The following is a 15605-nucleotide window of genomic DNA, read 5'->3' on the forward strand; positions in this document are numbered from 1 at the left end:
ACCACCAATTATTCCATTTCAGTCACAAGTGTCACCTAACCCATCAAAGGCAAGGCAACCTGTGAAATGAGTCATGTGATCTACAATATAAGCTGCAACAGCTGTGCTGCAATTTAAGTGGGAAAGACAACCAACAAGCTGTCTGTCTGCATGAATGACCACTGATAAACTGTGGCCAAGAAACAGCTGGATCACCCAACTGCTGAGCATGCTGGCCCACATGACATTCTTCATTTCAATGACTGCTTCACAGCGTCTGCCATCTGGGTCCTTTCCAGCAACACCAGCTTTTCTGAATTGTGTGTGAAGGAACTCTCCTTGCAACATATTCTATGTCCCCATAGCCCTGCTGGCCTCAGCCTTCATTAGTCATTGTCCTTTACCCACCTATCCCCTTTCCTTTTTCCATTCCAGCACTACACAGTCCTCTATTCTACCAACACACCCACAGTCTTTTTACTTCTCTCCTCTTCTGAGGGTTTTTTGAGGTCCAAGTAATATGGAAATTTCAAGTGTCTCATTTCATTACATGTAAACATCCCCCCACCAACAAGAATACCTCTACCATCTGCAGGATAAAGCCCTACTGACAAGAAAGATGAACCGTGTCATGTGGTTTCATATGTTCCTGTACCCTGCCAGAGGAGTATACCAATAAGTACTGTGATCCATCAGTCCAGGTGACCTTTCTCCATTTTTCAAGCATTCAGCAGTGATGTTCCTCCATCAATAATTATCATTGTGACTTTTAATCTGTGGTGAGAGGGAATAAACATACAGGCAGTGGCCTTAGTACCCACCAGCAATGATATCACTGCTCATCATTTGTTGTTATCCAGAACTGAATTTCTGTGGTCTGTCTATGTGCCGTCACAGTCAGTGATAGCTAACAGTGCCCCTGTCTCACTAACACATTGTTACACTCTGTAGTTGACTCTTGCAGCAGTGTTTCTTTCCTGAACCACAGCACTCATGATACACCATTGACACAGCAGAACATGAAAAACCCACAGCTTATGAGCTTGGGTATGGGGAATACCACACATCAGTCAGTTTCAGTGTGGAGATGTTCAGATAAACTGACAGAACATACCTTGCTCATCTTGGAGAAGAGTGTCATGGCACTGGTCAGTGCAAGACCTGATAATATAACAATCATGAAACATGCTAAACTGTAGCACAACATGCAACTGAACATAACTTGCTTGATTTCAATAGTCGCTTCAAATGTGGGCCATTTGGAATCTCCCCTCCACTACCACCTTTCCTGAACTGCGCAGATGGGATTATTAAAGGCTGCTTCATAATCTGGGCCACCTGGAACCTCCTCTCCACCACTAGCTTTTATGCACTAGATTGGAGTTATCCTTACAACCCATTCTTCCCTCCTGAAATCATCCCAGCCTCAACCTATGGTAAGCTACTATCACCACACACTCCATCCAACTGTTTCTGCCTCCTCTGCCCTATCACCACCTCACAATTTACCTTCTCTCACGCTCACTCTCATTGTGTGCTGCTCTCTTCCACCACACCCACTGAACTTCTACTCTTCTCTACTCCTCTCCTTTCTACACCTCATTTTCCCCTATCTGCTTCACCTAAAGCCAGCTGATGCTGCACCTGCCAGAGCTGCTCTACCACTTCTAACCTTTCACACTCCACCAGGTAGCAATAATTCCTTTTCTCCAACTCTTACCCTATGAGAGATTGTTGTTCCTGTTCAACATATTTCAGTTGCATTCTAGCTGGGGCAGCCAGAGATAGGTCTCACATATGTGTGAGGTACTTGCCTGTTTGAATGTGCATATGTTTTTCTTTTCTGAACAAGGCTTTGGCGAAAAGCTTATATGCAACAGACTTTTCATCGTGTCTGTATCCATTTCAATGTGACATCTTTATAGTAAGCAGAAACCTGTTTTTTAATAATATTGCTGATATTCCAATCTGGTCCTTCCATTCTTAAATAACATATTCAATACTTACTTTCTGCATATGAAATACAACCACAACATTATTTTTCTACTTCAGTAGAGAGCTGTTCTTCTAATCACAGTTATTCAAGCAGATTTTGAAAATATCTGATTGTATGTTTTAGCTATCTCAGATGTGCTGCATGAATTATTTGACATTTCAGATATTTAAATTGTTTTGCAAGCTTTGTAAAGCATTTGATAGTTACAGCAGTTAGTGGACCTAGTAGTATTGCAAACCTACATCAGTAACATCAGCATTAATGGTTTTGTGGAATCTTCATGTCTAGGATGAGATCTGGACCTATGAAGTCACTACTGCAACAATTAATTCAAGAGGACTTACTGTTTATTATTTTCCCCAAGCCACTTTTTTGGGGCGGTGGGGTGGCAGCAGGCATTTATAATGAACAGATTATGTTGTTAGCTGTTCTACAATATACAGGAGTGTTCAATAAGTAATGCATCACATTTTTACTGAAAGCAGGTTGGTTGTATTCAGGATTCCAATACACCATATTATTCCCCAGTATTTTGTCTATAAAACCCTATTTTTCAATATAACCTCTATTCAATGGTGTGGCCTTATGCAGCCTTACTGAAGGGCCTGTATGCCCACAAGGTACCACTCTACTGGTCAACATCAGAGCCAATGTCTTGCTGCATCAATAACCTACCCAACATCCACATACTGCTTCCCCAGAGTGCATCCTTCATTGAGCCACACAGATGGAAGTTGAAGGTATGAGATCCAGGTTGTGGGGTGGATGAGTAGGAAGAGTCCAACGAAGTTTTGTGAGATCCTCTCGGGTGCACAGATTTGTGTGAGACCTTGCATTGTCATGAAAAAGGAGAAGTTGTTTGTATTACTCTAGCAGCAAACAAGCTGAAGTCATTTCTTCAATTTCCTGAGGGTAGCACAATAAACTTCAAGCCTGATAACTGCACTATGCTGGAGGACATCAAACAGAATAACTCCTTCAGAATTCTAGAAGATTGTCATCATAACTTTACTGGCTGAGAGTATAGCTTTGACCTTTCCTTTGAAGAAGAGTTGGTATGGTACCACTTTCATAGCCTGTGATGATGTTAGACAAAAATTGTCACAATCAGCCTCATAATGCACAAGCAATTCTGCGCAGATGATCCTTTGTTGCTCTTTATGGTCTTCTATTAGGCAGTGAGGAACCCAGTGGCCACATGCCTTTTGAGTACCCCAATCGGTAAATGAGTTTGTCAGCACTTCCAACAGAAACACCCAGTTGAGCGCAAGGTGTCTGACTGACCCGTCAATCACCTCAAATGAGACTATCTACACATTCCAACATTGCAGGAGTCATGGCTGTGCACAGCCAACCAGCATGTAGGAGATCAGGCAGGTTTGCACAACTATGCTGTGATGATGATAAGACACCTCACCGAACAGCTCACCTTGGTTTTGTTCACTGCCAGGACTCTGTAGATATTCTGCAAGTGTCTACAAGTATCTGCTAAGCTCTGTTTTCCACCAAAATGAACTCAATGACAGCTCTCTGCTTGGAACATACTTCCATTACACACACCATTTTGAAGGCTACTATAGCATTATAACCTTCATAAAACTGTAGGGGCTGAGTGGGAATATTCCACAATGTCCCACAACAAATTCTGCATTTTCCAACCAAAAGTGGCCAAAAAAACAAGTATTGCATTACTTATTGAATGCTCCTCATGACAGTTCTAATGGAAAGACAGTAATTTAAAATACAGATAATTTACCTTCACAAATAATTTCAATGGTGTTGCTGCCTATTCCATAATCATCTGAAGCAATACAAGACAGATTTCCTGGTATTTCACATGAAAATTTGTACGTGGAAGTCAGAAAAGATCCATTCCTCACACCATCTGCATTATTCCTTTGCTGCAAAATAATTATTCATCAATCTTATAAGATTCAATACAAGAGATAAATCTATCAAACTTCCAATTAAGTAATATTGTCGAGGCTACCTTCTGTGATTACAGACAAATGAAAACAATGTGCTAAACACAAAAAAAACACACAAAAATTTGTGGGGGGGGGGGGGGGGGGGGGGGAGATGGCAACATGCTAGAATGCACAATATTTTGGTACACTGTATAAATTGAGAATGAATTTAATGCAAATAACAAAGATAATTGAATCTCTTAGATTTTGTGCTAGTCTCTGAAGATTCAAAAACTGTTCTATAGTGCTCCATTTTAATTCATTACTTTTATTTATTTTTTTTTTCATCTGAGCCCAAAGAAGAAATTTCGATATATTTATAATTTTTTATGATCAAATTTTTACCCTGAGTCATTTCAGATACATGTGTGTCTACATGTTTCCTAAACACATTTACCACTGTACAAAAAGTTGTACCCAGAATAACCAAACATATCGACCTCAAATGCGGCTGTTATGTTGCACAGCACTGGCTTTTCTCAGTCAGCAATGCATTTAGCGACAGAAAAGGGAGACAAGATCTTGGGTACACTGGCTCTGATATGAGGACCATCAATAGGTGTATTAGCCATTATGTTGAGTATCATACTAAAGGCATTACTTGTATTTCACTATGCCTTGGCTGTGTGTTCCAACACCAGTTCACTTACTCAATATGCATTTGTGAAGAGCTGTGTCACATGGCTGTTGGACACCACCATCACCCTCTGTAGATCGCAGTCTGTGGGTCCAGTGACAGAAATAAGTTCCATTGAGAGGCCTGTACAGCCTGCACTGTAAAAACTGTTAATATTGGCAGGTCTGCTTTAATGAAGATTCAGACAAGATTCTGGTGAGCTTCAATTTCATTTGTCACTTTTCTTCACTTTCTTCAGCAGATTCCAAAGAAGGAATGTGAGGTTCTCCATATTCTGACCATTACATCAGTGACTTGCCTTGTATTACAAATGATGGACATAATGCTGTGTAGACTGGTATTGGGTCATTTTCAATAACCTGGAAGGTGACTGCCACAGGGGCTCATGTCTGGAGGCAAAGTTGAGAATGCCATGAAGTAATGACAAGTGGATTGTGGTATCAAATCACTTGTACCACAGTCTGGTATTATGGTATGGGTCATGACTCATGAGATAATCTGGTGACCAATCACCATTGGTGGTTCCTCAAGGACATCATAACAGCCATGTGATTCATTCTGGATGTCCTGGTACCAATGGCACTACCATTCATGAAAGCTAAGCCCTATGCATAACTTTAATAGGTCAATTTATGTCCTGTGAATGCTCTGCCATGGCCAGCTACACAATTAGTATTCTCCCAAATTGAGAATGAGGTTCTATGACGTACACACTCAAGGATCCACCCACACTCAACAATCTGCAGGTATTGCACACTCTGGTGCAAGCTGCAGGAGATGGAATACCACAGCACACCATTCAGGATATTTACAACTCCATGCAACAATGTTTGGTCATATTTGTTGACCAATTTCATGGTCCATCACCATACTAAGATTAACCTTGTTTGGCAGCATTCTGAAATTAATGTTACTCTTGAAAATTTAAAAGTCCAGTCACTTAATATCAGTATCCTTTTCTTGCCTGCCCACCAGTCTCAGTTTGCCTTAATCTACTAGCTAAAGACTTAATCATGTTTATGAATGTATAGGTGTTGCATTCATACATGTATTTTGTGTTTCTAGGTGATTTCATCTTAAAAGTTGTATTATGAAAAGCAAATAGAAATTAAGGGAGTACTGAAGCAGTCAACATGTGAATGTGCATTCACGTGTACACACACACACACACACACACACACACACACACACACACACACACACACAAGATGAAGCATTAACTGTATTAGGTATTATACCTCTGTTTCTAAATATTTGGTTGTGCAAGCAGATTCACTAGTGCATGAAGTAAAATTCCAGGAAACAATAACAAGGCTGGAACCACTAGCCACCTCACACTTCACTATGTATGTTTCTTTTTCAGCTAAGAATATTTTCTTCTGATTGTTGACAATCCATGTTGTTGGCTTACCTGTAAGAACAAAATGTCTATGTGAAATCATAAAATGAATGAACACTACATTGAAAATACAAACAGAAAACAAATTACATACACTAAATGCAGATAAATTGTGAAGAAAGAGCCTTTGCTGTCTAACAACCTCCTGATTCTATTACATCCACGGTAATTATTGGAGATAATAATTTATTTCTTTATAACATCAAACAATGGAAACCCCAGGTTGGAATATCAACAATATAAGGAAAAAGAGAGATTGTTATTCACCATAAAGATGACACTTTGAGTTGCAGACAGGCATAACAAAGTGACTGCTAGACCTTTATCTTTTGGCTAAAGTCTTCTTGGGAAACAGAAGCATAACACATTTCATTCACACATGCATGTACATCTCATGCCAAAATGACCACCATTTTGAGCAGTTAAGACTGGAATACAATATCATTTTGAGTGGAAGCAGCAATGCGGGGAGGGTGGGAAAGGAAAAAGGCTACAAAGTATAAGTGGAGGAGGAGAAGAGTGCTGTACGGCAGAGCGTGCAGGGACTAGAAAGAGGCATGATGAAACTGTCACCAGGAGCACCTTCGGAAGGTTGTCAGAAGGGAGGTGGGGAGGGGGATTGGACAGGGGGGAGGAGGGGGAGTGAGTGGAAAAGGGGAGGAGCTGAGAAGGGGAGAGATGGGTGAGTGAGTTGGCGAGCGGATGTGAATAGGGAGGAGGCATTAGGACTGATGGGGCAGAAACTGTTCTGTAGAGGGTATGGAGCAGTAAGTTACCACCATCTATCCTATCACCTCCTCCCTATTTACATCCCCTCACCCTATTTGTGTGCTGCCCTATGCCAAAGCATCCACATGTCTTTCCCCCTCCCTACTCCTTTTCCACACCTTCCCACCCCCCCCCCCCCACCCCTCCTGTTCCACGCCTGTCTGATGCTGTACTTGGGAGTCTTGTCATGCTTGCCCCCAGCCCCTGAATGCTCTGCCAGACAGAGCTCTACCCTCACCCCACGTATACCCTGCTATCTCTTCCCCTTTCCCACCCTCTCCAGACTGTCGCCTCCATTCAACATGACAGTTGCAGTCTGGTCTGAGCTGCCGAAGATTGTGGTCATGTGACTGTCAGGTATGCTTGCTTGTGTGACCAAATGTGAGCATGTTTCCTTTCCTGAAGAAGGCTTTGGCCAAAAGCTAAATATGTGTCTATCTTTTTGTTATGCCTGTCTGCAGCTCACTGTGTCATCTTTACTGTGAGTAGCAATCTATCTTTTTCCTTACATTATTGTTTCCAAAATCCCAATAATTTTGGAAGATGATCTCAATATTATTTTTTATGAATGATATCAATTCACTATACACAAATAATGTGTACGTAAGGTATATTCCAGAATGAGAGAGAAATGTAATGCTATCACTGAAGATAATTCTTTTTGGATAAGAAAATGCTATAATTGGTTACGTAAAAAGGCTTTTCTCTTTATTACACAGTATTTAACTATGAAAGAATTATCAAAACTGAAACTTCAAGTCAGACAGAGGTACTTATATTTGACTATTCTCATTAGCTACAAAAGATGCTATAGTGGCTTCATTGGCATAGGTTAGAGGCAACAAAGCAATAATCGTGGAAAGCTAAATTATACTAGAGATCAAATGAAAGAAAAATAAAAGGAATACAAGTTTATCTCAAGGCAAGATCAAGCTATAAAGTCATTTTGGATAATACAGGTATGTTTAGACTAATTCTGCAAGAGAGGTGAAAAGATTAAGTTAATGTAATGCATACGAAGGTCAGAGGCAATGAATGAAGTAATAGGGATGAAACAAATAAAAAACAATAAGAAATGATTTTAGGTAGCACTAGATGTGCACAAGGCTTGCAAAAGCAAAGATGAGAAGAAATAAAGAAACAAAAAAGGAAAAACAAAGACAAAAAATGACAAAGAGACACAAAAGGACTGACACTGTAAAAGTGTCTCTGCATTATCCCTTCATTCTATTCTTTTCTATTCTATTCTTCCACAGAAAGATACCTTGCTTCTATAGAGGCTAAGCAACATTTAATTTGTGCCTGGTGATCTAATGGCACATTTTTGGGAGTTCATCATGAAGCTGTTATTGAGTTGCTCCTGATTTGAGACAGACATAATCAGGAGATAAAATATCATCCATTAGATGTGTCATATTTAACTTTGAAAATGGAAACAGACTTTCCAGCTTGTGCTCAGATTAAACATTTTCTTGTACCAAAATCAAATAAATTCATTCTTCTGCTGCTCTTTTCCTTTCTCATTTTCATTTTCCAATCTCTCCATTTCAACCCCACCCCTACTGTACATATATTTGTTTTATTTACTGATATAACAATAGAAACAAATAAAATTAAAGTAACTCCCAAAAAGATTAAAAATAAAATACATATACTTGACAAAGTTTTGAGGAGGCATTGTTTCTTTCTATATAATTTTCACATGGTTGTTAATCTCTTAATTAGGGTCTGGAATGAATGGTATGACAAGAAATCAACAGCCCATTATTAAAAAAGCGAATTTAATTTTGAAGTTAAAAGTTGTACACTTTTCTCATTGAACTGAAGACTGTGAAGAGCATGATAATTTAATTTCGTATAGTTTTCTTACAGCTCCTCCATATTTAAATAAAATAAATCAATAAATAAATAAAATAAATGAAATAAATTTTTGGGGTGGCATAAGAAAAAGTAAACTCTCCATTACTGTGTCTATTATAACTGATTTATGAATGCATAAGTTACCTTAGAGTTAACAGGATAATTGTTGCAGAGAGTACATATTTACACAAAAAATTGTAACCTGGATGCTTGATTAAGAAAACTTTTGGCCAGAGGAAGCAAACAATTAGGTCTTTATGTCCACCCATTCATCTCATGAAGAAGAAATGTTTCATAATTTTGAATATGATCTAACTTCAGATGAGTGAGCCAGATCAGTTTCAGTCTTCATGAAATTAATTCTCATATGTATGAGCAGTATCTGGAAATATTTGTTATAAAGTGATTACCATCACATATCAGTGTTACTTTGGCAAAGTAATGTGCTGAATACTGAACTCATTGCTCTAGATTACTAAACAATGGAAAATCCAGGATGGAATGTAACAATATTATGAAAAGGATAGTTGCTACTCACCATATAGCAGAGGTGTTAAGACACACAAAGGCACAACAAAATAACTATCAAAAAGTTAGCTTTCGGCGAACAAGGCCTTTGTCAAAACTAAGACAAAAGACACAAACACACACACACACACACACACACACACACACACACAAACACACAAATGTAACTCGCACGCACATGACCACAGTCACAGCTGGAGCCAGACTGCAAGCAGCAGTGCCTTACAAGAGAGGCAACTGAGTGGGGGTATAGAGGAGGATGCAACAGGGAGGAGGAGGAATAGCAGGGTAAGTGTGGAGGATGGTTAAGTCCTGCTAGGAACATGCGAGGATGAAATGGAGAGTAGGGTAACCTTTCTGTGATCTTTCCCATGTGGTTGAGTGTACTTTTTAGAATTTTTTTAGTTGTAATTCTATGTTACTTACGTATTTTCCTGCATTTTTTCCACCTCCATGGATCCTTGCACCTCACATCTGTGTCAATACAGAGAACTTTCCTTATCCCTAGCCAGAACCCATCCACACTTACTGTACTTTTGTTGTTGCTTGGCTCATGGAATCCCCCAAAATGGCCTTACCCATCTCTGGCTGCCACTCTTCCCTTCATGATGACCATCTTTTCATATTCTGCCAATCCTTAGCTCTCACCAACATGTTCAGCAAAACCACAGGTTCATGGACTATAGGAAGCATGTAGAAGATAAGAATGTGGGGAATGATAGGGGCAAGGAGAGAGATGGACAAATTTGTAAATTTTTTCAGACTTAAGTCTACATTATTTTTACACATTTTTCCACCACCATGGACTCTTGCTCCTCACATCTGTATGAATACAGAAAAGTTTCCTTATCCCTAGCCAGAACTCAATCGCACAAACTGTTCTTGCATTGTTGTGTGGCTCATGGAATCCCCCCTAATGGCTTTACCATCAAATTACCCATCTTTGGCTGCCACCCCTCCTTCCACAATGACCTCAACCTGCTCAAATTCTGCCAATCCTTAGCCCTCACCAACATTGTTCTGCAAAACCATACCAATCAGATCCAAAGCCCCTTGCAATACCTCCTCTCCATCCGTAAAATTCTTCTGCTGTGCAATACCAAAGCCTGTCTCACAGACCTAATACATTTACCCCACCCTACATAACTCCCTCCCACCACCACACAAAATCCAGAACCTAAACAGACCTGAAATACAGTCATGAAGCTTTCCTCAAAAAGCCAGACCCCTGCAAAAGCATCAATCCTTCCCAAAGTCCTCACCTTTTGCTCCACTTCCATACCAATCACAAGGGACTTGTTAAAGACCTTCTCTCCTTCTCCTGGACCCTACAGTGGAAAAATATTTTTTCCACCAACCCTACCAATCACAGTCAACCAAAGGCCAATTTTGAACCTTCCTGACTCAGTTCACCCCCACTGCCACCAAATCACCCCTTGCTAACTTTCCAGAATTTGTTGGCCTTGAATCTTGCCTAACCACCATTCCCCAAATCTCTCAACATACAAACTAACATTACACAGACAGAAAGATAAGCAATCCACCACCTATAAACCGATCCCAGCATTATAAACCTAAAAGACACCACCACTGGTATTTTGAACCACAAGGATTACTTGGCAGAAGGACTATGCCAGCAGTCAGATTCTTCCTCTGCCAAACCGTTCCACAGTGACCCCATTCCAGGCATCCAGCAATATCTCCAGTCTCTCCTCGAATCCTTAGGCCCATCCCAAAAAGTCTCATTGGAGTCGTCTCTCTACTAACTCCCAGCACTCCCCACTTTGCTACCTTCTACATGCTTACTAAAGTCCATAAAACCAACCACATAGGACATCTCATTATGACCAGTTACTGTCCCCCACTGAGAGACTCTCTGCTCTCATGGACAAATACCTTCAGCCTATATAGAAGATAGCAGCCAATTTCTCCACTGACTCTCCACAGTTCTTGTTCCTTTACCACATGGTGCCCTGCTTGTCACTATTGATGCCACCTCCCATTACACTAACATCACTAATGCCTATGGCTTTACTGCTATTGAACACTACTTTTGCCAATGCCAGATGGATCCAAACCAACAACCTCCTTCCTAGTCACCATAACCAATTATATCCTCATCCACAATTACTTCTCCTTGGATGTCAATACCTACAAACAAATCCGGGTATGGGCTACGGGCACCTGCATGGTGCATCCTATGCCAACCAATTCATGGGCCATCTAGAGGAATCCTTCATAATCACCGAGAATCCCAAACCTCTTTCACCTAGTTCAGATTCACTGATGACATCTTCATGATCTGGATCAAAGGTGAGGACACCCTATCCACATTTCTCCACAACCTCAACACCTTCTCCCCCATTCACTTCATCTCGTCCATGTTGACCTCCACCTCAATCATGGCTATATCAGTACCTCTGTCAATATCAAACCTACCAACCACCAGCAGTACCTCCACTTCAACAGCTGCCACCCATTACATTCCAAGAAGTCCCTTCATACAACCTAGCCAACCATGGCTGTTGCATCTTAGTGACAAGCAGTCCCTCTCGCAATATACCAATGATCTCACTGATCGCTTACAGATTGTAATTACCCTCCCAACCTAGTACAAAACAGACATTCCAAACCTTATCTTCCCAGTCACCCAAAGCATCACAGTCAGGCCACAGAGGAGCATTCCCCTTCTGACTCAGTACCACCCAGGACTGGAGCAACTGAATAACATTCTGTGCCAGGGTTTTCACTACCTCTCGTTGTTCCCTGAAATGAGAAATGTCCTACTCACTGTACTTCTCACTCATCCCACAGTGGTATTCCACCACCCAACAAAACTACACAATATCCTCATCCACCTCCACACAATCCCTGCTTCCAAACCCTTGCTTCATGGCTCACATCCCTGTAAAACACCTAGATTTAAGACCTGTCCCATACATCCTCCCACCACAACCTACTCCAGTCTGGTCACAAACATCAGCTGTTCCATCAAAGGCAGGGCTACCTGTCAAATTAGACATGTGATCTAGAAGCTAAGCTGCAACCACTGTGCTTCATTCTACATTAGCATGACAAAGAACAGGCTGTCTGTCTGCATGAATGGCCATCAACAAACAACTGGGCCACTCTGTTGCTGAGCACACTGCCCAACATGACAATCTTCATTTAAATCACTGCTGCACACCTGTCCTGTCTGTATCCTTCCCACCAACACCAACTTTTCTGAATTGCACAGGCGGGAAATCTCCCTAGAATATATCTTAAGTACCCATAACCCTCCTGGCCTCAACCTTCATTAGTCATAGTCCTTACTCATCTAGCCACTTTCCTGTTCCCATTCCAGAATTAAACAGCCCTCCATTGCACCAATGCACCCAGTCCTTCTACTGCTCTCCTTTTCAGATAACCCCCCACCCCCTGTCTCTACCCCACCCTCCATCTAATCTCCCAACTGCACCTAGCTGCGCTACTCTCCTCCTCGTACCTGCACACTCCCAGCAGCTCTTTACTGTCCCCTTGCCTGCCCTACTATCCCTCGATCTCACCGTCTATTCCTCTTCTTTACCCCCACCCAGTTGGCTCCCCAAAATGCACTGCCACTCGTAGTTTTGCTCCAGCTGCTGGAGAATGTGGTCATGTCTGTGTGAGTTACACTTGCATGAGAGAGAGAGAGAGAGAGAGAGAGAGAGAGAGAGAGAGAGAGAGAGAGAGAGAGAGAGAGAGTCTATTTTCAACAAAGGCCTTGTTGGCTGAAAGCTAACTTTCTGAAAGTCTTTTTGTTGTGTATTTCTCTGACTTAGCATCTCCCTATATGGTGAGTAGCAACTATCCTTTTCATAATACTGCTCTAGATTATTTATGCTTAATAATTTATTTACATTTTTTTGAAAATGTATTCTTTTAATTATTTGTGTTTTGATGAGAGTGGCTTTTTGTACTGTATTAGAACGTTAAGGTTTCCAATTTTATTCATATCAGTAGTTGTTTTTGTGGTCTTCAGTCCTGAAACTGGTTTGATGGAGCTCTCCATGCCACTCTATCCTGTGCAAGCTTCTTCATCTCCCAGTACCTACTGCAATCTACATCCTTCGAATCTGCTTAGTGTAGTCATCTCTTGGTCTCCCTCTACGATTTTTACCCTCCACACTGCCCTCCAATACTAAATTGGTGATCCCTTGATGCCTCAGAACATGTCCTACCAACCGATCCCTTCTTCTGGTCAAGTTGTGCCACAAACTTCTCTTCTCCCCAATCCGATTCAATACTTCCTCATTAGTTATGTGATCTACCCATCTAATCTTCAGCATTCTTCTGTAGCACCACATTTCGAAAGCTTCTATTCTCTTCTTGTCTAAACTATTTATCGTCCATGATTCACTTCCATACATGGCTACACTCCATACAAATACTTTCAGAAACGACTTCCTGACACTTAAATCTATACTCGATGTTAACAAACTTCTCTTCTTCAGAAACGCTTTCCTTGCCATTGCCAGTCTACATTTTATATCCTCTCTACTTCGACCATCATCAGTTATTTTGATCCCCAAATAGCAAAACTCCTTTACTACTTTAAGTGTCTCACTTCCAAATCTAATTCCCTCAGCATCACCCTACTTAATTCGACTATATTCCATTATCCTCGTTTTGCTTTTGTTGATGGTCATCTTATATCCTCCTTTCAAGACATTATCCATTCCGTTCAACTGCTCTTCCAAGTCCTTTGCTGTCTCTGACAGAATTACGATGTCATCGGCGAACCTCAAAGTTTTTATTTCTTCTCCATGGACTTTAATACCTACTCCGAATTTTTCTTTTGTTTACTTCACTGCTTGCTCAATATACAGATTGAATAACACCGGGGATAGACTACAGCCCTGTCTCACTCCCTTCCCAACTACTGCTTTCCTTTCATGTCCCTCGACTCTTATAACTGCCATCTGGTTTCTGTACAAATTGTAAATAGCCTTTCGCTCCCTGTATTTTACCGCTGCCACCTTCAGAATTTGAAAGAGAGTATTCCAGTCAACATTGTCAAAAGCTTTCTCTAAGTCTACAAATGCTAGAAACGTAGGTTTGCCCTTCCTTAATCTAGCTTCTAAGATACGTCGTAGGGTAAGTATTGCCTCACGTGTTCCAACATTTCTACGGAATCCAAACTGATCTTCCCCGAGGTCGGCTTCTACTAGTTTTTCCATTCGTCTGTAAAGAACTCGCGTTAGTATTTTTCAGCTGTGACTTATTAAACTGATAGTTTGGTAATTTTCACATCTGTCAACACCTGCTTTCTTTGGGATTGGAATTATTATATTCTTCTTGAAGTCTGAGGGTATTTCGCCTGTCTCATACATCTTGCTCACCAGATGGTAGAGTTTTGTCAGGACTGGCTCTCCCAAGGCCGTCAGTAGTTCCAATGGAATGTTGTCTACTCCAGGGGCCTTGTTTCGACTCAGGTCTTTCAGTGCTCTGTTGAACTCTTCACGCAGTATCGTATCTCCCATTTCATCTTCATCTACATCCTCTTCCATTTCCATAACATTGTCCTCAAGTACATCACCCTTGTATAGACCCTCTATATACTCCTTCCACCTTTCTGCTTTCCCTTCTTTGGTTAGAACTGGGTTTCCATCTGTGCTCTTAATATTCATACCAGTGGTCCTCTTTTCTCCAAAGGTCTCTTTAATTTTCCTGTAGGCAGTATCTATCTTACCCCTAGTGAGATAAGCCTCTACATCCTTACATTTGTCCTCTAGCCATCCCTGCTTAGCCATTTTGCACTACCTGTCGATGTCATTTTTGAGACATTTGTATTCCTTTTTGCCTGCTTCATTTACTGCATTTTTATATTTTCTCCTTTCATCAATTAAATTCAATATTTCTTCCGTTACCCAAGGATTTCTACTAGCCCTCGTCTTTTTACCTACTTGGTCCTCTGCTGCCTTCACTACTTCATCCCTCAAAGCTACCCATTCTTCTTCTATCGTATTTCTTTCCCCCATTCTGGTCAATTGCTCCCTTATGCTTTCCTTGAAACTCCGTACAGCCTCTGGTTCTTTTAGTTTGTCCAGGTCCCATCTCCTTAAATTCCCACCTTTTTGCAGTTTCTTCAGTTTCAATCTACAGGTCATAACCAACAGATTGTGGTCAGAGTCCACATCTGCCCCTGGAAATGTCTTACAATTTAAAACCTGGTTCCTAAATCTCTGTCGTACCATTATATAATGTATCTGAAACCGGTCAGTATCTCCAGGCTTCTTCCATGTATACAGCCTTCTTTTATGATTCTTGAACCAAGTGTTACCTATGATTAAGTTGTGCTCTGTGCAAAATTCTACCAGGCGGCTTCCTCTTTCATTTCTTTCCCCCAGTCCATATTCACCTACTTCGTTTCCTTCTCTCCCTTTTCCTACTACCGAATGCCAGTCACCCATGACTATTAAATTTTCGTCACCCTTCACTATCTGAATA

The 15605-nt window shown here is 41.0% G+C and overlaps 1 protein-coding gene across 4 annotated transcripts in view; it reads right to left on the reverse strand.

Moving 5' to 3' along the window:
• LOC126281978 (mast/stem cell growth factor receptor kita-like) overlaps positions 1-15605 on the reverse strand; it is a 309972-nt gene that overhangs the window by 109995 nt on the left and 184372 nt on the right. For all 4 annotated transcript variants that reach the window (XM_049981360.1, XM_049981357.1, XM_049981359.1 and 1 more), the window contains exons 9-10: positions 5818-5990; positions 3732-3876 (exon numbers count right to left, since the gene is read on the reverse strand). In XM_049981360.1, coding sequence (XP_049837317.1) covers positions 3732-3876; positions 5818-5990 — 318 coding nt within the window. The remainder of the gene's footprint in view (positions 1-3731; positions 3877-5817; positions 5991-15605) is intronic.

This window comes from Schistocerca gregaria, chromosome 7 (assembly GCF_023897955.1).
Source record: "Schistocerca gregaria isolate iqSchGreg1 chromosome 7, iqSchGreg1.2, whole genome shotgun sequence".
Taxonomy (NCBI): Eukaryota; Metazoa; Arthropoda; class Insecta; order Orthoptera; family Acrididae; genus Schistocerca; species Schistocerca gregaria.